Genomic DNA, 26904 nt, shown 5'->3' on the forward strand with positions numbered 1-26904 from the left:
CCGAGTAAATGAGGACCCGAGCAATAGTGTGTAGGAAGGAACCTCCCGTCAAATCGCAAGAGCCTGCTCTCTTTCGGGAGGGGTGGGCGGGCGCTTTTGGGCGCAGAGCGGCAGAGTTCACCACTAAGGCAAATCCAGGCACTTCCCAGCCATCCGTTTCTGGAAAAGGTGTGTGATTTATGTATATGTTCAACAAATTGTTTGTTCCCCCCCAGCACCACGCTGAAAAGCACAGATATGATTCATGTTCACGTCCAGTAACAGCCAAGCCTGCTGTCCCTGAAGCAGCGCTCCGGGTACAGGAGAAAGTCCCGGGAAGAATGAGAGAAACTGGGACTGGTATCGCCATGCAAGTGCAGCCTTCCCACTCTCTAGTGGTGCTGTAGTTATTTATTATTATTATTATTACATTTATATCCCACTCTTCCTCCAAGGAGCCCAGAGCGGTGTACTACATACTTGAGTTTCTCTTTCACAACAACCCTGTGAAGTAGGTTAGGCTGAGAGAGTGGGGATTTGAACTCGGGTCTCCCCGGTCCTAGTCCAGCACTCTAACCACTATACTACGCTGCCTCTATTTAGCAGCGAGGGAAATGTACCTCTAGCAAAAGCAAAGAATCTTGTGACACCTTGAAGATTGATTCATTCATGGTAGCCCACGAAAGTTTATATAGCAAGCGTACATTTGCTAATCTTTAAAGTGCGGCAGGATTCTCTTGTTGCCTTTTGCTGTTACAGATTAGCCGGGCTATCTTTTTGGAACTGGTACTTCTGCAGCTATTCAGAGGAATCCTTTCTTGTCAGAAAAGACCTTCACAGATAATACAACTAGTTCTGTCACACTCGAGATCACGTACTGGTTAACAGCTCGTCCTACTCACAGCATGAAGAAAAGAAACGGATTTCACCTTCACCACCATTTTTCGGGTCATTCTTAACCAGGGGTAGGCAATGTACTATGTTGATGAACTACAACTCCCATCATCCCCAGCTGTGATAAATTGTGGCTGAGGGTCATGGGAATTGTAGCTCATAGACTTCTGGAGAGCCACACGTTGCCTCCCCAAGTGAAGGGTCTAGTTCAGCTTAGTGACTGGGAGTAGGAATTACTTCGGATCCATGTTCGCTAGGACGTGAATTTCAGTAATTTCAGTGGAACTTGCTTCCGAGCTACATACGCTTCTAACTGCCCTATACATATCTGGGAGGAAGGCCCATTGAACATAGCGGGACTTACTTCCCAGTGGACATGCAAGGGATTGAGTTCGATCCTGTACATACTTGCAAGTAAATCTACAAGAAGGTCCCACATGGGTTTTGCTCCCAAGATGGCAGCTTTATTTTGTGCAGGTTTACTCGGAAGTAAATGCCAATGTATTCATTTGGTTTGTGCATGGGATTGGCAACCTTAGCCTGGATTATTAGTTAACATGTAATACGATGGGATGTGATTGCTGTGGATGTGACGCCAGATGCTCTGAGAAATTAGGGCTATCGACTATTCCGCAGTTTCGATTACTTCTTTATTGTAATTCCAAATCTTAAGTGGCTGCTGAGGGCACCAGATCCAAATCTTAAGTGGCACCATCGTCTCAAGAAACGCTTCTGGCTGCTTCAGGGCTTGCTAAGGTGAAGGGGTAGATAGAATCCCATTTTTGAAAATTATAAACGAACTTTTACTTGCTCTCGCTGCTGAGAGTTTATTGGGGGTTTACAAAGAGATGGAAACTGGAGTACCGCATTCCCTTAAACTTCCAGTAAAGATAGAAAACCGCTTTTTGTCCGCTAAGCTTGACCGGAAATGGAAGTCTCGGCGAAACTAAAAGACTTCATGTGAGACCATTTTTTATGACGCTTCCCCAAACAGGATAACCCTGTTAAAGGGGGAGGAGTTCAGAAAGGTGAGGGAACGTTTTAATAGAGACTGCGAAAGTGGGGGATGACGCTATTTGTCCGAACTCTTCTTAGTCCCGCCCCCATCCAAATAAGAGAGTCACAGACTTCAACGGAAACATGATTTCCGGTTCCGAGCAGCTCTGTAAAGAAACAGGACATTCCAGCCCTGGGGGGTGTATAGCTATTATTAGTTACATTTTATATCCCGCTCTTCCTCCAAGGAGCCCAGACTGGTATACTACATACTTAAATTCCTTCTCACAACAACCCTGTGAAGTAGGTTAGGCTGAGAGAGAAGTGACTGGCGCAGAGTCACCCAGCAAGTATCATGGCTGAGCGGGGATTTGAACTCGGGTCTCCCCGGCACTCTAACCACTGCACCACACTGGCCCTTTATGAGTGAATGAACGCTGGGCTCTTGTCCTCGAAGCCTTAGGCTCCAATAAACACGTCTCTCTTTTAAGAAGCCACGAGACTCTCGGTCGCTCCCCCCACCCTTCAATGGCGTTCAAATGGAAACCGGAAGAGAGGTCTGCCTATAACTGCCGCTTTTCATATCTCTATGTGTACGTAGCCAGTCTAGGGTTTCTGTCTTGCGTCACTGTCAGTCAAGGAACGTACGCCTTGCGTGAGCACGCAGTGACGCAGTGAGGATGCCGGGGAAGGATGGGTGGGCAGGGCTGTGATTGCAGCCAGTGTGGCTGAAACGGGGAGGGTGACGGTGGGGGGCAGGCGGGGAGGAGCCGAGCTGGTTTCGGTCCCTCCCATGGTAATCCGCCGCGTTGGATGAGAAGGAAGGAAGGACGGGAGGCAGGTACTTCTTCGCCCGCAGTGCATAATCGGCGGTGCCGCTGGCTGCTCGCTTGCCTGTCTGGAATGGGGCTAATATTTGCCAAGCTCTGGAGTCTTTTCTGTAACCAGGGTGAGTGGAAGAGGGAGGGAGCGGCACGATCAGCCCCACAACTACAACTCCTGGGTGGTCCTTAGGATTCGGGGTGGGGGGGGGAGGGAAGATGTACCCCCTGCGGGGAGGATTCTCTGGGCTCGCTTTGAACGGGTTTGAGGACAAGAAGTGGTGTTGCCGGGGAGAGATACTGAGATGGAAAGCAGCTGCTCTGTGAGAGTGAAGGTCGTGGGGGTACCAGGTTGGGGGCTGGTATTGGGAATGAGGGTTGAGGTCGGTGGAATATTGATCAGGTTTGTTCTGCCTCCAAGGGTGATGGGTATGATGATGGGCACCCTTAATTTTTTTATTATCATTATTATTATTATTTACATTTTATATCCCGCTCTTTCTCCAAGGAGCCCAGAGTGGTGTACTACATACTTCGGTTTCTCCTCACAACAACCCTGTGAAGTAGGTTAGGCTGAGAGAGAAGTAACTGGCCCAGAGTCACCCAGCTAGTATTATGGCTGAACGGGGATTTGAACTCGGGTCTCCCCGGCCCTAGTCCAGTACTTTAACCACTACACCACACTGGCTCTGTTAACCTTTCAACAACCCTCTGAGGAAGATGTGGCTGAAAGATTCAGTGTATAGTTTTCTCTTTCCCGCTCCCCATAGTATTCTCACAGCAATCCTGTGAAGTAGGTGAGACTGAGAGACAGAATGAGCCATTGTGGTGTAGTGCAGTGTTTCTCAACCTTTTTGGAGTCAAGGGCCGCTAAATTCTACATGCAGAGTTTCAAGGACCGCTACATTCTTCATGCGCAGTTTCCCGGACCGGCAGTTAGTAAAGGAGTTTCAAATCTATCTATCTATCTATCTACCTATCTATCTATTTATCTATCTATCTACCTATCTATCTATCTATCAGACTTCTATACTGCCCAAAACTTGCATCTCTGGGCAGTTTACAATTAAAATAATATAAGCATTAAAATAATTAAATTTGGAATCTTTTGCAAACATGGAATATTAGGGGTTCTCAACCTTGGGTCCCTCAGTTAAACTCCCATAACCCCCAACCACAATGGCATTTGGCCATTATGGCTGGGGATTATGGGAGTAGAAGTCCACCAACGTCTGGATACCCAAGGTTGAGAACCCCTGAATCTAAAAGCCTGGGTGAACAAATTTGTCTCCAGTATGTCTTCAGTATGTGTGGGGTGGGGGTGGAGGTGCTTGTGATTACTCAATGGAGAGGGGATGTTGGGCCATTAGAAAAATTCAAAAGCTACATGGGGGCAATGAAAACAACGCACAAGCAAGCTTTTGAATCCCCCAAAATGCTTCATCAGGCTGGATGTCAAGCAAAGCAAAAAGGAGGTGAGGAGAGGAGAGCAGGGCAAGCTCAGTAGAGCCGGAAATCTACAGTTTAACCCTCTCATGATGGAGGTGGAGTTTTAGCAGGAGTTGTGTAGTCGCAGGGCAGGATCCAGACAACGTTAGTCACGACCACCCACTGAAATTAATTTAGTCATCTCTCATTTGTGTCAATGCTGCTTGGTCATGATCACCTGACTTGATCTGGATCCTGCTCTTAGATGTGCACTTTGTGAGGTGGACCTAATGAAACCCGTGCAGCTCCTCCAAAACTCGTTAAATTCGTTACATGGCAGGTGCTGGGAATGGGGTTTTTTTTAATGGTGAAAGAAAATGTGAAGAAGAGTGGTGGAGACCTGGCATTAAAAGAAAGGGGGTGATTCTGAGATGGCGGAGGGTGTGGGGCGTTGTAGTGGTAGATGCCTCATTTTCCTCGCTGGGGAGACGAGGCACTGTTCAGGGTGGGTGAGGCAATGGTGCACCGGACTGCACTCGGAAGGTCGCCTGGGTCCAAGAGCTGCCGCCACTGTGCTTGCGCACCAGAGTGTAGCAAGTGTTCCCCATCCTCTCTCACAATGTGCACTTCTGTGCCCCCCTCCCAACTCCCCTGCGGGAGCCAATCACACCAGCCTGCCTTTGGGGCCACGCAGCTCACGTGGTCCCACATGCTGCCCGCGCATACCTGCGAGGTGAGCCAAGGCGGCCCTCCTCCCTCCCTCCTCTGCTTAGCCCTCACTGCGGCATGATCCCGGCCAGAGATTGTCCCCCGCACCCGGCTAGGTCATAAAGGGGACCGCCGTCCTCCACCGGCGGTGCAGACCAGGGGGTTACAGGGGGCAGAGGGACCACAACACCCCACCGATGCAAGAGGGAAACAGCGTTCCCTCTCAAGGCGCCTCCGACCACAATAGGCAGCTGGGTTTCAATCAATCAACCTTTGGCTGCAAACAATGAGCATGCAAGAACCAGCAGCCCTTCAAGTGGCAGCCCTTCAGGTGGCATACCTTCCACACCGCATACAGTTTGAAGCTGTAAAGATAGGGAATAAAATAGCTGTAGGAAGATCACAGCAGCACGTGGAGGCAAGGGACAAGAAGGTGATACTCTTCCTCTTCCGTACCATGTGCAAAATTGAGGAAGTGAGTGCCTTGATTGCAGTTGTTGGGGGGGGGGGGGTTTGACTCCCAGTCAGGGACCGGCGCTCAACCCTTCGGGGACCGGCAGCGGTCCCCGGACCGGTGGTTGAGAAACTCTGGTGTAGTGGATAGAGTGTTGGACTAGGAGGCCTGAGTTCAAATCCCCATTCAGCCATGAAACTCACTGGGTGATTCCAGGCCAGTCACATACCTCTTAGCCTACCTCACAGGGTTGTTAGGATAAACATGACCATGAATCATAACCTCTAGGCTCCTTGGAAGAAGTGGGGTATAAATAGGGGCAGGGGGAATGATTGGCCCCTTACCACTGGGTGATTTTGAATCCTGGTCTCCTCCATCTTGATCTGGTACTCCAACAATGGGAGCTAGATGGTGTGGAGCTCACTGAACTAACAAGAGCAGAACAGTGGTATTTTGGAAGGTCTTCTTTGTAAGGTATAACACTGCTGGTGGGGGAGAGGATAAATGGAAGGCTGAGAAAGGAAGATGTGGTGACAACTTAATGGAGTGAGTTCATTGGTGCACTTGAGCAATGGAGATGGTTTGGCTTAGAGGTGTTTCCCAAATGGGGTGAAACTGGTCATGAGTTTTCAGGGAAGCTGACATGGGGCAGAAGGATTGCTGAGAGACTCAGACAGGAAAAGTTGGGAGTCAACTGACTAAAGGATGCTGCTTGAGTGGCTTTGTTCAGCTGAACTGATAGTGGGTCTGTAATTAGGAGAAGGCAAGAAATGTCTTAAAGTTGCAGGTTTGGGAGGGCTGGGAGTGGTTGGGGGTGGTTTTTGCTTGCCCTTTAGGAAAAATGTAGTTGGTTGTTGGTAAAATGTATTTAAGAAAGTGACAGACCTGAGTTAAAATGTTACCATGGTTGTAACAAATTGGGAAGGATATCCTGTTGCTTTTCTTAGGAGGACTAATAGTTCCTGTGCATATGCAAGATCCAGAAAACATATGAATGTAAACATATATTGCATTTGTATCAAGCATATGTCTTGCTATGTGGCTGTCTTCCCATTTTTTCTGTTCAACTGTGCAAAATCTATAAGCTTCATACTTTAAAAGTTTTGCCTGTGAAACAAAGACATTGGTGCTTTTCCAAATGATTTATATGTTCAACTCCAAGTTGACACAGTACAGTACCTATTTTGCAAGCGTGCTTTCATTTGGCTTTAATATGAAATGGCATTCCAGATGTATGCATAATGAAGCCCTTCAGCTATTCTCATGTAGTCTCTCAACTGTACAGTGAAAGCAAACATTGCCAGGCAAAAGCTATCTTAGGGCATTCCATTCTTAATGGAATATCTGTTAACCTTTTTTTATGATACATAATCATTCTCCCTCTGAAATTACTGCTCAAATAAGGCATAGAGGCAGGCATTATTTTAATGAATATCGTAGCGCCAATTCTCAGGTTAGCAAGAGCTGCTGGAAACACTTTCCCGTGGCAGCAACTCCACACAACAGCTGTCAAGTGGATCTTTTGTATTATGCTCACTATGTGGACCCTCTGCATTCTGTGGTGAAAGTCTCCAACATTAGCACTGTCGCACATCTGTGGCCCACAGGTGGTAAAACTTCAGAGGCATAGTTGCTTTCTCGTGCAGCAGCTGCCTTGTTTAACAGTTGGAGTTCACCATCACATGGAACCATTCAGTAGATGACATATGAGGGCCTAACATGATTATCCTCCCAAGGCATAAATTACACATGATTTTAAATTTGTTTTTGCCTTTCTATTTTCTTCTTCTTCTTCTAGAAGCCACAGGTTTACTGATCTGGATCACAACTACAAGATGGGGAAGGAGGGATTAACTGCTTTCCCCACACACTACAGTCCCTTCCAAAACTACTTGCCTGGGGAGGAAAGATTAAACCTTTCTCTGCCCATTTTCTACACACACACACACACACACACACACACACACACACACACACACACACCACCTCCATGATGTATTCCTGACACAGATCCCTTCCTCTGCTGCTCTTTCTTTTTATTTATTAATTAAAGGAGACCTGTGACTTTAATGTCACATGTATTTTGAGCCCAAGATATTGACAGAAATGTCTGTTGATGTCTGTTTTTTCAAAATCTCTAAGATACCTCTAGGAGGGAGAGACTACTCCACTTGATAGCAAACTCAGTATCTGTTTGTTATTTCTCACAGACACCTGACATTTAATGAGAGGGAATTTCACGAACAGCGGTCCCAGTGTTCCCTCTAAGGCATGTGCATGTGTGTGTGCTCACAGGTTTTTGGATGTCCGCTCAGTTAATTTTAGATCCCGCTCAGGTTGAATCAGGAAGGTCCCACTCAGAATTAATGTGTGCTCACACTGCCTTGCTACTGCCGCCCAGAGCAAAATTAATTCCACTCTCAGATGAAAAAAATTAAAAAGAACACTGCTGCGTCCTCACTATGCTGTGGCCTCCATTGCAATGGGTTTGTAGACTTCAGAGTCATTCCTTTTTGTTTTCCAGTCTCGCTTATTGATATTGGGAAAATAGCTGTAAGGGACTGTTGGTTTCAAAAAGATCAATGTTCTTTTTCGATCATGATGAGATCTTTCCAGCCTTAGATGTGGGTGGTGGTGTGTTTCAGGTTTAGAGTGCCAAGGATGAGGGAAGGAGAGGTTAATTGGTGGCAGACAACACCAAAAAAACCAAAAAACTATGGTGGGCCAGAAAAAGGTGGTGTAAAAAAGGGTAAGGTGTCTTGAGTAGGTAGAAGAGCTTTTCTTGTCTGGTAGGTAGAAGGCCATGTTTGGCTACCTTGGGTATCTGTTTGTCAAGCTACTCCACTATGAAAAAGATGTATCTTTTGTCGTGGAATTTCAGATAACTGATGTGCAAGATGACCTTATGTGTCCATTGCTTTTATGTCTTTCAGAACACAAAGTGATAATTGTCGGACTTGATAATGCTGGAAAAACCACCATTCTGTACCAGTTGTAAGTATATATAATCTGACACCTTTGGTTCTTAGGCTCTGAAATGGATCAAAATGTATTCCTTTTAACAGGAATTAAAAGTACTGGGAGATTAAAATCATCTATCCCGGACTGAAAAATATGTTTAAATTTCCTAGCAATCAAATTTTAGTTAGTTGTTACATTTGCAGGAGAACCCCGTTATCCATGAGGGTTCGGTTCCTCAGTGGGGTGGGGGCTAGTGAAACCGTGGATAACTTGGCATTAGGGCAAGGGGAATTGGTGGGGGGGTAGATTCCTGGGGCAGCAGGAAAAGGGACAAAAGGGACTGGAAGGGGGTAGTGGGAATTGCAGAGGGAAAGTGCCCTACTGTGCTCAGTGTGTCCCCAGCTGCCACAGTGCCCCTGAAAAGTCCATAATCATGTTTTTACCCACTGAAAAATCACATTTTCCCCTTTCCCCCCACAAAAACTAGACCCAGAATGGTTCCTGCCCTCAAAATGGTGGGTGGAAATTACCTCTGAGGTATATTCTGCCCATCCCTAACCCATGCACACATGGGTTTAATCACTGGATTTTTCGTGTATACCAAGATCGGGTGGCAATTACCCAACCGCGGATACGTGAACATTGCAGATGCTGGGACTGTGATTAATGAGCTTTTCCAGTATATCCTGCTTGTCTTCTAAGGAGCCCAGGGTGGTGTACATGGTTATGCTTACCTTTACAGCAACCCTGTGAGATAGGTTAAGCTGAGAGAGAAATGACTGGCTCAGAGTCGCCCAGTGAGTTTCATGGCTGAATGAGGAATTGAGCTATGGTCTCTCTGGTCCTAGTCCAACACTCTAACCACTGTACCATGCTGGTATCTAGGTCTCCTTATGGCCTTGAAAGCTTGCAGTTCTTTTTCATTCTTAAGTATATATAGCTTTTGGCTGATCTGCCTTCCTGTGTGTCAGGCCTACTCTAAATACAAGCTGTACATAAATGCAAAGAGTTAATCTGTCATTGATCCCTGTTCCTCTTAACAGCTATTGCTATTGAGGAGTGAATTTTGCCAATGTCCCGCATCACTTTGTTGAGCTTATGGTATAACACTGGCGCACATAACATTCGTTGAGGCTATTACTTCATCATGTTGCAATAGATTTTATGACTGTCAGAAGCTGTGGTTGTAAAATCTGCAGACAAGTAATTGATTAATATACTGATTGTCTCCAGGAAGATGATACTATCTATTGACTGAAAACAAAAACATCATTTTGGTGGAACTGCTATTAATCTCACAGATATACAATCTTAAAGGCATATTATTAGCTTATGGCAGGGGTTCCCAACCTGTGGTACTCCAGCAGTTGCTTGACTACAACTCCCATCATCCGCCATCACAATTTACTGTGCCTGAGGATGATAGGAGTTGTAGTTCGGCAACTTCTGGATTCCCACAAGTTGGGAACTTCTAGCTTACAGGAATTACACAGAAGAGTTCCTTTTTAAAGGGACAGTTGGCGCTGCTAAACTCTTCCTCATAATTGGGGACATGGCCATGTGGTTAAACATTAAGCCTGTAGATACAACAGAGTAGGGATGTGCAGAACATTCCCAGCTCGAAATCTTATGACACAAAATGGGCTGTTATGATTGTTCCAAGCTTGAAACAGAATTGCCTTCGAATGAAAGGTCTGTTTCAAGCTCAGAGCGGAATGACCCCATTCCGAGTCGGAACATTTTGAGTGTTCCGAGCAGTGCTAGGCTGGGCGGTGAGGGGTGGCAGGAAGTACCTTTTAACAATCATTACCTGGTTACTGCTTGTAACTGCAGTACCTCCTGCTGCCCCTCACTGTCCCCCTTGCTCAAAACACTCGAAACCCGAGCTTGTTCTGTTGAAACAACCAGCTCATCAGGTACGGAACACAAATCCTGTTCCCTGCACACCTCTACAATAGACACAATGAGCTAGCAGCCATCTCTGCAATCACTGATGTATCTTTTCCAGCAGTCATGATTGCAGAAATGATTGTTGGCTCCCCACTCCGTTCACACTAACCTCCTTCAACACAGTTATGAATTTTCATATGTGATGGTGTGGAAGAACTTACTAAAAACCAGTCAAATAACAGGCTTATTTTTGAATTAGTCTTCCCCTCCCCCCCCCACCGAAGTCTTGAAACTATAATCTGAAAGACAGAGAACCATGTTTTATTTATTTATTTCTCAAATTTGTAGACTGCCCCAAACTTCCTTCTCTGGCTGCTTTACAACAACACAACAAATTTTAAAATGAAAACCTTAAAACAGTTGAAAACCATCATCAAATTAAAAAGCTTGGGTGAAAAAGAAGTCCTTTAAAAAATTGTCAGAGATGAGGAGGATCTTATTTCAGCGGGGAGCACATTCCGGAGTCTCGGGGTGGCAACAGAGAAGGTCCATTCCTTCATACCTATCAGAAGAGCTGGTGGCGACTGCAGACAAACCTCTCCAGATGATCTCAGTGGGTGGGGCGCATGGAGAAGAAGACTTAAATGCACAGGGCCTAAGTTGTTTAGGGCTTTATACGTTATGACCAGCACCTTGTATTTTGCCTGGAAACTTATTGGCGGCCAGTGTAGCTCTTTTAGTATAGGAATAATATTGTCTCTCTGAGATGACCCAGAGTCCAACCTGTCTGCAGCATTCTGTTCCAACTGTTGTTTCTGGACTACATACAAAGGCAGCCCCACATAGAGCGCATTGCAGTAATCAAGTCTGGAGGTGACCAGTATATGTACCTCTGTTATGAGGTCATTTATCTCAAGAAATGGACGCAGCTGGCATATCATCCAAAGCTGATAGAAAGCACCTCTGACCAGTACCTCAACCTGGAACATCAGGGAGTGGTTTGGATCCAGATGCACTCTCAGACTGTGGACCTATTCCTTCTGGGGAAGTGTAACACCATCTAGAACTGACAGATCAAAATCCTCTCCCGCGTAGCATCCCTTCAGTGGCTGTTGCTGGTGTCTATCTTATGTTTCTTTTTTAGATTAAGAGCCCTTTGGGGACAGGGAGCTATTTTATTTTATTTTTTATTTATATCTCTGTAAACTGATTTTGTTGAAAAGCGGTATATAAATGTTGGTCGTATTCATCTCCCGAGTTGTGACCCTGCACAATAAGTACCTACATCTTATTTGGATTGTCTCAGTTTGTTTGTTATCCCTCATCCAGCCCTTTGCTGCCTCCAAGCAGGCATTTATGGAGGTTATGCCTTCTCCTGATGATATTGACATGGATGAATAGATTTGGGAGTCATCAGCATAGTGATAACACCCTGCACCAAATCGCCTGTTGATCTCTCCCAGTGGTTTCGTGTAGATGTTAAAGAGCATTGGAGACAGTACGGAGCCCTAAGGGACACCATACAAAAATTCAGATTTTGAAGGGCAATAGTCTCCAAGGGACACCATCTAGAATCTGCCCAAGCGATAGGTCCCAAATTGGTCCTGAAGTGAACATTGAAGTTCCCCACCACTACAAGCCTGACCAAGTCCGTCAGCTCACTTAGTGACTCCTTTGGGCAGTGGGGAAGTCCCAGTCTATCCCTGGTCCCCCAACTTAAGGACACACATTCAATATGTTCAGATACTTTGACAGGGATCCTCGTAAGGGTGATGTTATTCTTGAGGACCACAACCACTCTGCCTCCCTGCCCACATACCCTCACCTGCTGCTCCTCAGCAGAGTACCCTGTGGGGGAGAAGCTGGGATCAGACTAGGCCACCAGCCTTCCCCAGCCAAGTCTCTGTGATACATACCAGGTCAGCCCCTTCATCCATAATCGGATCATGGATGATTTCTGCTTTATTCTGGACCAACCTGGCATTACAAGGTGAGTCTCTATGGGTGCTTGGCACTGCTCCCCAAGGACAGAGAGCTGGCAGGACAGCTGGAAGGGGGGAAAGTTATTAGATTTCTGATTGCCTTCCCCTGTAACGGCCAGCTGATTTGCCAACATTATTTCTTCTATCACCAGAATAGCCGCCCCATAATCGGTGGATTATGAAACTACTGATGTAGAAATGCCCCAGATTCTGCTAAGCATAACTTTTTTTCTTCTTCTCCCTGTTAGCCTAATGAACGAGGTAGTTCATACTTCCCCGACGATAGGAAGTAATGTTGAAGAAATAGTAGTAAAAAACACGCACTTCCTCATGTGGGATATTGGAGGACAGGAGTCATTGCGATCATCCTGGAATACATATTATTCAAATACAGAGGTATGATCAAATTTCTTCCTAATTCAGTCAACTCCAGAAATTAGGTCTATAATGGTACTTGTATGTGGGCTGGTTTGGGTGATACTTGTCTGATCTGCCCAAACACATGAAAAAATAAGGGCTTGTGTGCAATGTGAGGATATATATCTTTCTTCCTTTCCAGGATGCTGAGATGCCTTTCCCTAATTGGGTGGGTGGGTGGGTGGGTGGAGGGGGCATCCAAATCACCCCTCTCCACCAGTGTTCCCCCTAACAGGGATTCCCAGATGTTGTTGAATACAACTCCCCGAATCCCCAAGCAAAAGCCATTGCAGCTGGGGATCCTGGGAGTTGTAGTCAGCAAAATCTGGGAATCCCTGTTAGAGGGAACACTGCTCTCCATGTGCTGCAAATTTGGATGAATAAACTCATAGCACATATAGAAGAGCAATTTGGATATTCCCCTGACACACAACTGGGGGAAGCACCCTCTGTGTTCAACACACACACACACACACACACACACCCTTATTGCATGTTGGGGCTGTCAGAGAAGTATTATCCAAATGTGCTTAAAGTCAGGCGATATCTCAGTGAAAGAGCACATGTGTTGCATGTAAAAGGTGCAGGTTCAATCCTAGGCACCTCCAGGCAGGGCCTAGAAAGACCCCTGTCTGAAACCGTGGCAGTTAGATTATATTAAGCTAGATAGTCTGAGAGTCTGACTGGTATAAGACCTCTGTCCTTGTTATCCCTCCACAACAATGGGCTCTAGACTTTAACCTCTCTGGTAAAACTGACAGGTTTCTATGGTATCAAGAAAACTGAATGGCAGGGTTGTACAGTCGCCAGAAGTCTTGCTAGCTGCTTCCTAGAGTGCTTGTGGAAAAGCAGCTGCGGCCTGGAACCCACTGTCACCGTTGTGTGTCTCGGATTGCAGAACATTTCCTTTGTTTCCACATGACCAGGAAATTCAAGTGCTACAGAGAAGCATTTGTACTTAGTGCACTATATGATTTGATTAGAAACACGGCTTTTAACGGTCCTACTCTTTGTTCTTCATAGTTTATTATCCTTGTAGTTGACAGCATTGATCGGGAGAGACTGTCTATCACAAAAGAAGAACTTTACAGAATGTTGGCACACGAGGTACTTTGAATTGGACTCTTTTGTATATAGCAGGATTGTAAATTTTGGTTTAAACTGTAGAAATCAAAGTAGCAGCTTTGACCGTCTGATTCAGGTTCCTGTTTCTATGTTTACATCATTCCGACACATCAAAATGGATTCTAGTCTCACATCCTAATTAAATGAGAATCTTGATTAGCCCTAACCATGATGAGCATTATGTTAGTGGTAGTGTTAAACAGTAGTTAAAGCCAGTGATGGAAGTTCATGCTCTGGAACAGGAAGATCACGGGAAAGGAAAGTAGTGTTACATTTGCACCAGTTTGAAACCTATAGCGTTCTATTAAGGCCCATGTTATTGTTGTCTAGAAATTTGTTAGTACACCTTAGAATTTTTATTCAGAGCTCAGTGTGAACTCTTTCTAAACATGCTACATCATTTTCAGGATTTGCGGAAAGCTGCCGTTCTCATCTTTGCAAACAAGCAAGATATGAAAGGTTGTATGACAGCAGCTGAAATTTCCAAGTACCTCACCCTTAGTTCCATAAAGGATCACCCATGGCACATTCAGTCCTGTTGTGCACTAACAGGAGAAGGGTAGGTATTAAATAAGATGTTTTGTCTTATAAACAAATAAGTTGACACTGAAAAAATCAGTATGTGTGTCCTCATGTTAAATCTTAACCTTAACCTTAATCTCCAAATCTTAAAAATTGTACCAGCTATTCAGATAAGGGATTGAAGGCAGTACCTAGATAAGGTATTCATAGGCATGAAACTGGATTAGGGGAAGATTTCTTCCTTCCTTCCTTCCTTCCTTCATCTTCAGAGTGTCAGATCTCTCTTGTTTCAATACGTGTGCTCTGCGTCTCCAAATTTGCTTAAGGCAGTGAACAACCCTCACAATTTTGAGGGTTGTGGCCTTCTGGAATTGGATAAATCTTGGATTTTCTCTTTGTCCAGCTTTAGGAGTTTTTAGTTGTCTTAGCATTCTATTCTGCCTTTAAATCCCTCCAGCTGCCATGCCCTCTACTGTTTACTCTAGGGGCTTATTACCATGGGGCTTCTTGGTTTGCACTTCAGCTGAAATGCAGCAATTCTCTCTGAAGCATCTGTAATTCTTTTTGATCTTCAGTTACGCAAGAGCATAATAAACCCAAATTCACTTGGGTAGTTATGTTTGAGCAGTTCTCGTGATCGGTTACGATAACACCTTGTTACTACTACACACTCAGTTGCTGAATCAGAGGCTAAAGTAGCTGAAAGAGCTAGTTGGTGCCTGCCAAATCTCATGTTTCTGACTCTTAATGGGGAAAATAATGCAATGGTGCATGCTGAAGAAGCGCCGGACCTCTGAATGACTCAAGATACTTGGCAAAGGGGCCATGCCTAAATTGCCCTTGAAGTACTTGTTAATGGAGAAAGAAATTGGTATATCAAAACAGTGTTTCTGGGGTGATAACCTCTGAATCTTTATTGTGTTAGCAAGCCCAGAGTAAATCTCAAAATGTGAATTTCATCATCTAGCCACAACTGGTGAGTGTGATGAACTGAGATTGTGGGACCTTAAAGTGGTCCTTGTTGAGATGCTGTAGAGCTCGAATTTCCAGCCTTGAATCCCCAGATGATGATGGAGTATGACTCATAGGAACATAGGAAACTGCCATATACTGAGTCAGACCATTGGTCTATCTAGCTCAGTAATGTCTTCACAGACTGGCAACGGCTTCTCCAAAGTTGCAGGCAGGAATCTCTCTCAGCCCTATCTTGGAGAAGCCAGGGAGGGAACTTGAAACCTTCTGCTCTTCCCAGAGTGGCTTCATCCCCTGAGGGGAATATCTTGCAGTGCTCACACATCAAGTCTCCCATTCAGATACATCCAGGGCAGACCCTGCTTAGCTATGGAGACAAGTCATGCTTGCTACCACAAGACCAGCTCTCCTCACCCCAATGACTCCCATCATCTCCAGCCCCACTGGCCCTTGTTTGTACTCCAACAACATCTGGGGACCTATGGTTGGGAGCCCCTCCCTTAGAGAAGCCCCTTAGTTGTGGTTGACTTCCATTTGAGGACACCAAGAATACAAGTGGCCTTCCTTGAAGCTGTGGTGTGCCAATGTCAAATCTCCACCTGCAGGTCCTATGCATATCTGCAGGACTTTGCAGTACTAAGCACCTTCCCACTTTGTGTTGCTGACAGGTGTAGATTTGGTACAGGTGCAACTGGTATGAATGTTGGCACGGAGAAATTTGTGCATGGCGCTATTCTTGTTATGCTCATAGCCAAAGTAAGAGCATGATAAATATGCGGTTCATATATTGCCAAAGGGCTGCTTTGTGTCTTACTATTTATAAGATGCATATTCATTCTTGTGAATTGCCCCAGTGTCATAAATGTGCTCTGCAAAGCTTGTCACTGTAGGTCACAGAGTTTGTTTCCATATCTCTTTGGTCACAGATGTGACTTGTTCAGTTTTATGTTTATTTTATAAAAACATGCTGCTGCTGCCTGTCTCAAATAGGCTTCACTAAGGTAACAAAATGTTGTGCTACATCTTGTGATACTTGATAAAAGGTACTCAAAGGAATGCTGCTTCTGTATATTCCCATCTGTGCCTGAGGTCATCTTCAAAGGCCCTCCTCCAGGTACCTCCTCCTTGAGTGAAGTGAGGAAGAATGGGGACTAGGGAGAGGAGGACCTTCTCAGTAGTATCTCCTCACCTGTGGAATTCTCTTCCCAGGAAGACTTGCCTGGCACTCGCACTGACCTTTAAGAGTGCTTTTTCAATCTGCTCATACTTACATCGTGGGGTTGTTTTTGTTTTGTTTTGTTTTTTCTGCACACTCTGTGTGCATTAAAAAAAATCTAAATTAAATGAAGCAAATAAATTAAACCATTTGGGAGGAGGGAATATACATCCAGAATTACGTCTTGAAGGTTGTTCTCATGATCTGTCAAATGTCACTTTACCAGGAATCTGGAGACTTCTGCTGTGTGCGTGTTCCAGTGGAGCGTCTCATGAGAATGCAGAGAATGTCTGCATTGGCACAGCACCAAACTGACATAAGGACAGCTCTGCTGGGTCAGGCCCAAGGCCCATCCAGTCCAGCATCCTGTTTCACACAGTTGGCCTACCAGTTGCCTCTGAGAAGCCCGCAGGCAAGAGGTGAGGGCATGCCCTCTCTCTTGCTCCCCTGCAACTGGCATTTAGAGGATGTTTAGAAGAGCTGAGATAATCAAGCCAAGTTCAAATCGAAGACTACCAGTTTCAGCTTCATGTCAGTTTGGTGTGGTGCCAATCTGAGCTAGCTGACATTTTCTGAGATCTCACAACATACTCTGCGGGAGCATTCACATGGCAGGAGTCCCTAGATTCCCAGTAAGCTGACATTAGATTGATCATGAGAACTAACCCTAATTTTAGCCTTCAGTGAAAAGATTTGAGGGATGTGTGTGTTTTATAACGTAAATACAATATTAGGATGGGCTCTATAGTAGCATATACATATGACTTTCATCTTGGTTTTTTAAAATTGTCTTGGTTTTTAAAAACTATTATTTAATTCCACATGTGAAGAAATCCTTGGGAGAAAAACAGTTTTGTAAACGTGGTTACTTTGGGCAAAGTGACTTTCCACTGTTTGTATTAAGACATGTGTCTTCTGCCCCCCTAGATTGTGCCAAGGCTTGGAATGGATGACTTCCCGTATTGGAGTAAGATAACTTCCTCCAGATAAAAAGTGACACTTACTCTATGGACAAAACACCTTTGTGGTACACTTGACTGCTGAGGTAGCAACATGTTTTAACTTAAAAACGTCTGAAACCTCCAAAAGCAACACTTGAATCAAGTGCGGCTGAACTGAAACTCAAAAGTGTTTTTTTAACTTCTCATTTTAATGCACTAATCCTGGATGGATGAACAAGCAAGAACTATCTCAAAAGTTCTCCTGACTACATAAGCTAAATGACTGCCTTGTAACAAAGTTTGCCATTGGAAAAACTCAATCTTGCTGCTTACGGTAATAGTCTGTAACATTTGGGTGTGTGGGGGGGTGTTTCTTCCTTTTTTCTATGCTGCAACAATTAGCTTTAAGAATTCCAAAAGCATGGGTTTTAAAATCAGTGTATTCCCAGGTTTGAGTTGTGGATGGGATTTCAGATACTGATACACACTACAGGAGTTCTATTTAACATTGAAATGGTTATTTATTTACTGTCATTGCATTTATGCCATGACAAGCATATACCTTCTTAAAATGTCATTTGACCGCTAAATGTTTCATATACAGTAGTGGGTTTACCTGAAAATAAAAATTTTATATAGTAACAGTGAATATGCCGCATGTTGGCAAGGAAGAGTATTTGCCTGCACTGTGTTTTAACAATGCAAGTCCAATAGGGAAAACTTCAAATATTGGTGTGCACTTTCCAAAAGAACAGCAGCTTTTTGCCATCGTGTTATCAGACAAACTCTTTTGGATATTGTGTTTCTAGTTAATGAGGTTCTACAATCTGATTTTTTTTTAATCATTGTTAAGCGGAAATGAGTTCTCTCTGTGTGAGTGTGTAATATGAATAAACATTAAAAGCAAGGCCTAATTTCTCCATTGGAGAAACCCAGAGCAACAGTATTATTGAAAATAACGGAATCCTTCCCACAAATTGATCCAACTCTCCTGTACAAGGGCAGTACTCTTTTTATTCCTCAGAAATATTCTACAAATCATCAGCAAATGCCTTATTTTGATAGTGCATTAAAAGCAGTTCATGGTATTGAAAAATGTATAATTTTGAAGAAACAGTATTCCATAGTGCTTTAAAACACCAAATTGTCTTCCTTTGATAACATTGGTTGATTTCTTTTCACAAGGCAATGCTGATAATGTATGTGTTTGAACATGCAACATTATGTAAGCACTCTAAAGGAAAGCACTTATATTCAGCAATTTCCTTCAGTGCCAAACCACTTTAGGGACATTACAGGCAACATATTGGCTGTCTTTGTGCTTTATTTCATGAAATAATGCCATGTTGCAATTAGGGTTCGGTTGACATCATGTGAAGTTTGTTTTCAGATAAGTAACTTTTCTCTAGAAGAGCAGTGTTCCCTTAGAAATAACTGCCTTTCATTGCAAAATCAGAATTCTTCCCTTCTCTTGGCAAACAGAGGAAAAGAATCATGGTCACAGTGTTGCATATTGCTTCCTTTAAAGTGGCAAAGATGTTTACCCCAATTTAATATCCCAAAGATCACTAAAACAGAGGACCCCTTTCTTTTAAAGGGGGGAAACTCTTCTCTTCCATGGAAAGCCCCTCCCCACCACACACACACACTATTAACTCTGCCCCAGTAGCAGTATAGCAAATCCATGCTATGGTACAGGTAGCTTGAATTGGGGCATGCATTGAGATCCAATCTGAGATCCAATCTGTCAATATCCAATGAATCTGATTTTCTTTTTCCTCTAGTGGCATCAATTCCTTTTGATTGTCTTTATAGAACATAGGTGCACATTTCAGTAAAATTAGACATGCAGCAGTGTCTGCAGAAGTCAACTTCCTTCAAGAGTTATAGGTATAAACAGAGCTTAAAACTCTCAAGAATTGTGTTGGGTTGAGCATTGAGGACATTTACATATCTGCTGAAATATCTTGGAACTCTGTGGGTTGTTGTTTTTTTACACTAGTCCTTTAGTAGCCCTTGTCCTTTCAAAAATGCTGCATGGAATGTTGTGCTAAATCAGGAGAGGGGTTTTTTAAAATAACTGTTACAATATGTTTGTCAAGAATGCCAGGTTTCCAGAAAAATTTATCCTCTTTTACCCTGTGTTCTCCATCTTTCCTCTACTCCATGATCTTCACAGTAACTGTGGATTTACCATTTCACTTTTCCTAAAGGGGAATGCATTCAGTGTTTCAGCTGTAGCTCTTTCCATAGGATGGGATTTGAAAAACCGGGCCTTTTTTGGCCAAGATCATGTTATCTTGTCATTTGACTCCTCACATGAAATATGGTTTACCATACTGTACACTTTTTATATCAAATGATTGGCATGATATTGCATTGTAACTACTGTACTTATTTGGGTGAATTAAAGTGCTTGGCTGTGCAAAGCAAACTTTGTGTTCTTACACTGTTACAAAAACTGCTTACAAGTCACATTGGATGGGGAGGGTGTAGGAAGAAGAGACAGGTATGCCTGAAAAGAAATGGACACAATCCTCTTGCATGTATAACAATTGACTCTATGGCTTCTGACTATAGTGTGTCATCTCTCCAACTCTGTCACATTGCAGTTTGAATATTATGGGGTGGGGGAAGTGTCAATCTTTTGTATGGTTTCTGTGTAAACCAAACAAATTCAATCCTAACGTGAAGGCTAAATAAAGTCTAACAATAATGTTATACTGCAGGCCTTGATAAATCCCAGGTGCCAGGGAGCCATGGTGCCTAGAAATTTAACGGTGGCACCTAGACTAGGACACTCCCCTGCTAACTGAGAAAAGAAGCACCTTTTCAAAGTGGTGATTCTCTTTATCTAGTAGGGGGAGAGCAGCACAGCATCCCTCCAGTGGCTGTTACTGGTGTCTAACGTGTTTCTTTTTAAGATTGTGAGCCCTTTGTGGACAGGGAGCCATTTTATTTTATTATTTCTAGGTAAACTGCTTTGGGAACTTTTGTTGAAAAGCAGTATATAAATATTAGTCATATTTACAGTATATATTCAGATATAGAATTATTTCATCAAAATTGTTTTGTTTCCCAGGCAGCCCTTTTTCTCCTTTAAGTATGTTACTTGTAAAGGAGTTAAAAAGAAACCTGTTTACCCCCTCAGCCCTCCCCACAGTATCTTTTACTAAGTCTGATAATTTTGCCAAGTGTTCATTGTCTGGCTCCTACATCTAAAGAAAATTTGTCAGGTCCGGTTATACTGTTTACAGAACCAGTAACAAAGAGTTCACTTACCAAAATTCCTTGGCAGACACAGTTTAACAGAAATAATATTGATACTGCTGATCTCATAAATTGGACATATACCACTTTTTTCTGGATAACTTAGCAAATGCATCTTGAAATACATGAGTATTGTTCGGAAATTATATTTGAAAAGAAACTGCAGGGTTTTCTCTCCTGAAGGAGTGTTTATACTTTAAAAAGCAAGCACTTTTGCTTAAACATTCTGTGTTATGTGTTCCAGAGGGGTGACGTGCTGTAGCCAAAAATGTAGGTTAGCTATCTCTGGGTACTAAACAAAAATAACAAATTTGGGACATGAAACAGAGATAACTGTCAGGTTCTTTTTCTCCTTCCCTAGCCCATACCATGCTATTGTCAGACATCTCTAGTATTCTCTTTGTAACAGGTTTGAAGCTGAGTTAAGATAGTTTTGTGGGACACCCCCCTGCCCCCCACTATGGATATAATTTTTCCTCATTCTGTCAGGACATGAACTGAGCACTTGTTGCAGACACTAGTTGCCCAAACCTAGTAGTGAAACAATTGTGCTGTGTTTCATACATGCCAGTGTGCATGCTACACTGAGACCATCTCGAAGAAAAGGAAGTTTTTTGTGAAGTAGCCTTGAATAATTCTACCTAATGTTTGAGAAGATTCCGTAGAACAATGGAACCACTAGCTTTGGGTGGATGGCATCTTTCTTTTCTTTGCTTTTTTTTTTGGTCAACAAGAGCTGGAGAGCCTCAGGTTAGCCTCCTCTGTACTAGAGTACCCTTTCCCCTGGTGTGAACAGAAATGAGTTAGCTAGGTTGTCTGCACAGTGGTTGGACATCCGTCGGGTGCAGGGTGTGGCAGGATAATTCATTTATCACTGCATCCTTCATAAGAACAGCCCTGCTGGATCAGGCCAATCCTGTTTTGCACAGTGGCCCACCAGATGCTGCTGGAAGCTACAGGCAGGAGTTGAGGGCGTGCCCTCTCATTTGAAGGGGCTGCATCCTGGTTCACTTTTAAAATGAACACCAGTACTGTCATTCACGCAAATGTGTAGGAGTGTTCAGACATCTGTAAAACCATACAGGATAATGTCTGAATTGGGCTTGTATCTCATACTTTCCCCATCTTGAAGATTAGCAGAGCAATGAATCTGAAGAAGTTTTTATTTTGACCCAGTGGGTTCTATTGTACTAAACACAACTTAAGGCTCTAACATAGCAGCTACTTCTTAGTAGCTTGCCTTTTGTTCTGGAGCTAGCATATAGGATTTTATCACTGTGTGATAAAAATGCTGGCAATGCAGTTCCCCGCTTATGCAACCAGGGTTTAGGCAGAAAGCTCCTCCCTCGCTCCGGCTGCTCTTGGCGTCCATTAAAGAAGGAAGCAGTCTGTTCCCCCTCCTCTCTGCAGTCTGCGAGACTGCAGAGAGGGAGCTCCAGTATGTCTGAATGCAGACGAGAAAGCAGGGGGAGGGGGCGCAGAACCGCAGGTCCATTGGACTCGCTGCTCCGTGTTGCATCCAAAGGCTGCCATTATCTGTTCAAGATTACTGGGTAGGGGGCATGAAATTTGATTCACTTGTCTGCCCTTTTGTAACAAATAGGGGATATGGTCAGAATTTCTATATTATATGATGAGTTTGTATTGAGATGATGCAAAACAGTTTTCCTTTAAATGTTACACAACATATGCACACCATGTTTAACTTTGTAAGGAAGATCACATTCGCAGGAACTGCCCCAGTACACTGTTGAATTCTATAGACAACTGGCTGGAGGCAGGGATCTGCACAGAACTGGTTCGGAGGCCCTTTGTGGGCCTCTGAATCTGTTTGAACAACTAGCGGTTCAGCCGGTTTGAAGGTGGGGAGGTTGACTTTAAGGGCAAGTGCACTTACTCCTCCCTCGCTTTTCCCCACCAGCACTCCGTTTGGAAAGGGACCATCAGGACAGCAGCGCAAGACTGCAGAGAGGGAACTCCAGTACGTCTGAATGCAGACAGGAAATTCAGGGGTGAGGGCACAGAACCGCAGGTCACTGGACTCGCAGGTCCATTGGACCTGCCTCCCCGCTGCCGCCTTGGTCCTGACGTCACAGGACGTACCTGCCGCACCTGTGTGCATCAGCACGTGCACACGGACGTCACACCAAGGTGCCCGCTGTTGTGCACTCACAAGCCCGGTATGTGCGCTGATGCGTGCAGGTGGATCGGGTACTTCTGGTGATGTCGGGACCGAGGAGGCAACGGGGCAGCAGGGAGGTACACTGCCCCCCAGATGGTCTCTCCAAACGGAGCACCGGCGGGGAGAAGTGGAGGGAGGGATGTGCACCCTCCCCTCCCTCAAAGTCAACCCCCCCGCCTTCGAACCTCCCCCGCCCGGTTCCATGCACATCCCTAGTTGGAGGTCAGGGCGATGGCGGCTTCATCTAGGCAGGAAAATGGCTCTGGTAGCACTCATTTCTCATAGGCTGACGAGGAGGAGAAGCTCCCTCCTCAAGCAGGTAAAGGTAAAGTGTGCCATCAAGTCGATTTCGATTCCTGGCGCCCACAGAGCCCTGTGGTTTTCTTTTGGTAGCATACAGGAGGGGTTTACCATTGCCTCCTCCCGCACAGTATGAGATGATGCCTTTCAGCATCTTTCCATATCGCTGCTGCCCAATATAGGTGTTTCCCATAGTTTGGGAAACATACCAGTGGGGATTCGAACTGGCAACTTTCTGCCTGTTAGCCAAGCATTTCCCTGCTGTGCCACCTAAGGTGACTCTCCTTGAGCAGGGGTTCCCAAAGTTGGGTCCTCAGATCTTGTTGGCCTGCAACTCCCCTCCTTCCTGGTCACAATGGCTGAAGGTCATTGTGACTGGGAAGGCTGGGAGCTGTAGGCCAATAGCTGGGGACTCAAGGTTGGGATCCTCTTTTCTAGATAACTTTAGTACAGAATGCTTTCCCAGTACTACAAGGAAAGATATCCAGAAAGACTGCATAAACCTTTTCAGAATCCTATAGGAAAGTTGGAAGGCAGTTGTTGTTTTTTGCCAAAATGAAAATTATGGTGGACTTGCTCCCTACATTAGACCGATGAGGAAGTCCACTTGAGGCTAGGTTGAAATTACTTGCCTAGAGCTGCCTTTCCTTCCTATTTCTTCCTAACACACTATATTATTTATTTTATTTTTTATATGCCACCTGACTCCAAAGGATCTCGGCAGTTCACAAAAATAAACACACACAAAAAACCAAAGTAAAACCAACTGTTCAAACAGCATTTTTAAAATTTAAAACATTCAGAGATTACAGCAATTAAAAAACTGAAAACATTGAGATGAAACTTGAGTTGAGATTTTTTAGATACCAACCTTAGGAACATCTCAACAAGGGCTGAGCCTAAACTATTGACTGGTCCTTGTGCATTTCCAGCATTTTTGTTGGTGCTTATGACATTTGCTTTTAATGATGTCATCACACTGCCAAATCTGCTTATGTAGAGGGGAGACATCATCCTGTTCACTGAATGATCCCTGGATGGGTAGGATCACCTATCTATCTAAATCCAAGATGGCAGAAGAAACCAGGAGGAGGGAGTAACCAGTGCTGAAGAGATAGCAGCTGGGGGAAATGGCACCAGAGTGCATCACTGAAAGGTGAATAATTGCGTTGCATGAGGTATTCAGTTTGGAGATGTTGCTCTCCCACTGAGGTTTCTTCCAGCTAGAAGCTAGTTTCTGCGGCTGTTCACATGAGTATGCAAAACTGGGTTAAGGGAGCCCAGCCCAGTTTTGCATGCTCATGTGAACTGCCAGGATCGGGCCTGATACCAGCAGCTACACAGTGGCAAAGCCGCCTAAGTAGCCTCCCAGTTAATCAAGGTTAAGGGAGTGAGTGCACCCTTACCCTTATTTTTCAGATCATGTGTCATTCACGGATGCTTGCAGCTGTGGCTGGCACACTTGTTGGGGGCATTATTGGAGCTCCGGGGCAGGACAACATGTGGCAGTGCGTCCCGGCACCCCAACCCCGGGAGCTGCAGCAGGAGCCTTTGCTTGGCTGGGCAGGCAATCCACTCACCCAGGGACTAAGAGCCGGTCATCTACAGGGAAGGTAAGTTAAACCCTGCTTCCCCGCAGACCACGCTCTTCTCACAGATCATGAGAAGAGTTCTACTGTTTTGCTTGTTTCAACTGAAAAATCTAAACTAGTGATTAGTTTTTTTAAAAATCTAAACTCTAATTAGAAACATTATGTGCGAACACCAAAGCACTAAAATAAGGAGGAAGAGGAATTAGGTACAATGTGTATCTCCCATCTTTTTGAATCCTAGCACCCACAAAGTGGTTCACACAACGGTATTGTGATTGTTAATCTTCAGACAATAAAACAGACTGTAGCAGTCATCCTCTGAATGAACACCAAGCACTACAGCTGAGCTAAGCACCTGAAAATTAAAAGGGAAGGTCATGGCCAACATACCTGGAGCAGAGGGAGATCTATAGATTTTATGCAATGATTGAAAAGTCCCTGTCCAGATTAGCCACCCACTGTGCTCTGACAGTGAGGACATCTGGAACAGGGCCTCTGAGGAAGACCTTAGTGTGGGGGAAGGTTCATAGGCATCTGCCTCTCTGAAAGGAAGGCAAAAACAGGTTTCCGATGCTTCCAGAGAACCTCCCACCACGAAATTCAGCAGAACCATCCCTCTGCTGTTTTCATAGCATATGCATCATTTAATAGGGTTGTATTGTTTTGTTTCTCTAACTCTTGCAGCTTGTGCACTTGAAGCTTACATTTAAAAAAAATAAATGCCATCTATTACTTGGATTTGTTTCTAGCAGTAACCACAACACAATTTTATATTTTTGAAAAAGTGTGGGGCCAGCCCTATTGTTTTTGTACCATTAGCCCTTTGTTGCAACTTGAAATCTGTTTTACACGTAGCAGAGCCTAGGTTGGGATAGGCAACCTCGACTCTCCTGCTGTTGTTGAACTACAACTCCCATCACCCTCAATCACAAAACTGTGGCTGGGGATGATGGGAGCTGTAGTTCAACAACAGTGGGAGAGCCAAGGTTGCCTACCCTGCTCTAGGGTGTAAAGCAGCAGAGGCAAGACTAAATATGCTCACAAAGACAAAAACCAAGCCTAAACGCAACTACTAGTGAGTCAACCTCATTGAGCTCAGTGGGGTTTCCTTAGAGTGAAGAGGCACAGGACTGCCATGCATGTCTGTATAACACCTCCTGTTACGACACTTACAAACTGCAGATTTGGGGGGCATTTTGTTCATGCCTAGATTCTTCTCTTTCTGCCCACTTGTTTTGCTCAACATTCAGGCTGAAGAAGAGTTCTGAAGAACCTGAAAGCTTGTTCACCTTTTTGTCCCATTTTGGTTGATTACGTAATAAAGATATTATGCTCCTAGGGGTTTTGGATTTCTCTCTCTCTAATGCAACGATGTGGCTGCCAACAATCTTCTATATATATGTTTCTCTAAGGCGTACGCATCGCTAATCCCATGCATGACAGCTCTCGCATGATTTCACGAGGGGAGGGGTAGAGAAAGGCGAACTGCCAGTAGGAGAACACGGCAACCAGGCCAGCTGCTGGCTAGCAAGAGAGAGCAGCAGCCCAGCCGGCCACCGGGCAGCAAGAGGAAGTGGCGGCCAGGCCAGCTGGCCACCAGGTGGGGAGAAGAAGGGGCGGCCAGGAGAAGAAACTGGAGAGGAAGTTTGGGTGGGGAGAGGAAGCAGCGGCCAGGAGAACGAACTGGGGCTGAAGGGGGGTGGGGGGAAGGTGGGGAGAGACAGGGAGAACTAGGGGTGCAGATGCTCTGCGCCAGATCAGCTAATTTCATTATAATACAGCAAGGCTTAATTTCTGTCCACACTTCACCAACATGTGCCACTAAAAAGGCCTCTTGCTTGATTTTTCACTCCACCCTTATGACCACTCCACTTGGTAGGATGCTCATATTAGCCCAATGTTTCTTTCTTCATGCAATCACTCCTTGTCCTCATTTGTTTAATGTTCAGAGTTAGTCTGCGTGAGTGACAGGGTCCTCCCATGTGGCAGGAATTTGGTGAGCTTCAGTTCACAGTCCTGTGATCCTTTGCTTATACGTGTGTTCAGTTATGACTGCTCCTGGTTTTACAGTATGGAGAGGCCTTGTTCAGACAGTATAGTCTTACACATGTTATGTTCAACACTCATGCAATGAAGCCCTGTTCCAGTGTTCTGTTCAACACTTGTACAATGCATGAGCAGCATATACAGGTACAGATCTATACACAGGTACAGTTATTCACACATGCTGTTAAAACACGAGTACAGCAGTACA

At 44.6% G+C, this 26904-nt stretch overlaps 2 protein-coding genes across 5 annotated transcripts in view; one reads left to right on the forward strand and one right to left on the reverse strand.

Annotated features, from left to right (window-relative positions):
* NSUN6 (NOP2/Sun RNA methyltransferase 6) overlaps positions 1 to 947 on the reverse strand; it is a 41178-nt gene extending 40231 nt beyond the window's left edge. The window contains exon 1 of one of the 2 annotated variants that reach the window (XM_053262136.1): positions 882 to 947. In XM_053262136.1, the coding sequence (XP_053118111.1) occupies positions 882 to 932 (51 nt within the window). In that variant the 5' untranslated portion in view covers positions 933 to 947. The remainder of the gene's footprint in view (positions 1 to 881) is intronic. The other variant, XM_053262132.1, reaches the window with a different exon arrangement.
* On the forward strand, positions 9 to 19740 carry ARL5B (ADP ribosylation factor like GTPase 5B). Of its 3 annotated transcripts, none has more exons than XM_053262139.1 (6): positions 9 to 168; positions 8214 to 8274; positions 12362 to 12509; positions 13554 to 13637; positions 14063 to 14214; positions 17293 to 19740. In XM_053262139.1, exons 1-6 carry the CDS (start codon positions 9 to 11, stop codon positions 17339 to 17341), a joined length of 654 nt encoding a protein of 217 aa, XP_053118114.1. In that variant the 3' UTR covers positions 17342 to 19740. The 3 variants fall into 3 exon arrangements, with proteins under 3 accessions (XP_053118114.1, XP_053118116.1, XP_053118115.1); XM_053262141.1 differs by lacking the exon at positions 9 to 168 and adding an exon at positions 1781 to 1901; XM_053262140.1 differs by lacking the exon at positions 9 to 168 and adding an exon at positions 2508 to 2818.
* The last annotated feature ends 7164 nt before the right edge of the window (positions 19741 to 26904 follow it).

Source organism: Hemicordylus capensis, chromosome 6 (assembly GCF_027244095.1).
Source record: "Hemicordylus capensis ecotype Gifberg chromosome 6, rHemCap1.1.pri, whole genome shotgun sequence".
Classification (NCBI taxonomy): domain Eukaryota; kingdom Metazoa; phylum Chordata; class Lepidosauria; order Squamata; family Cordylidae; genus Hemicordylus; species Hemicordylus capensis.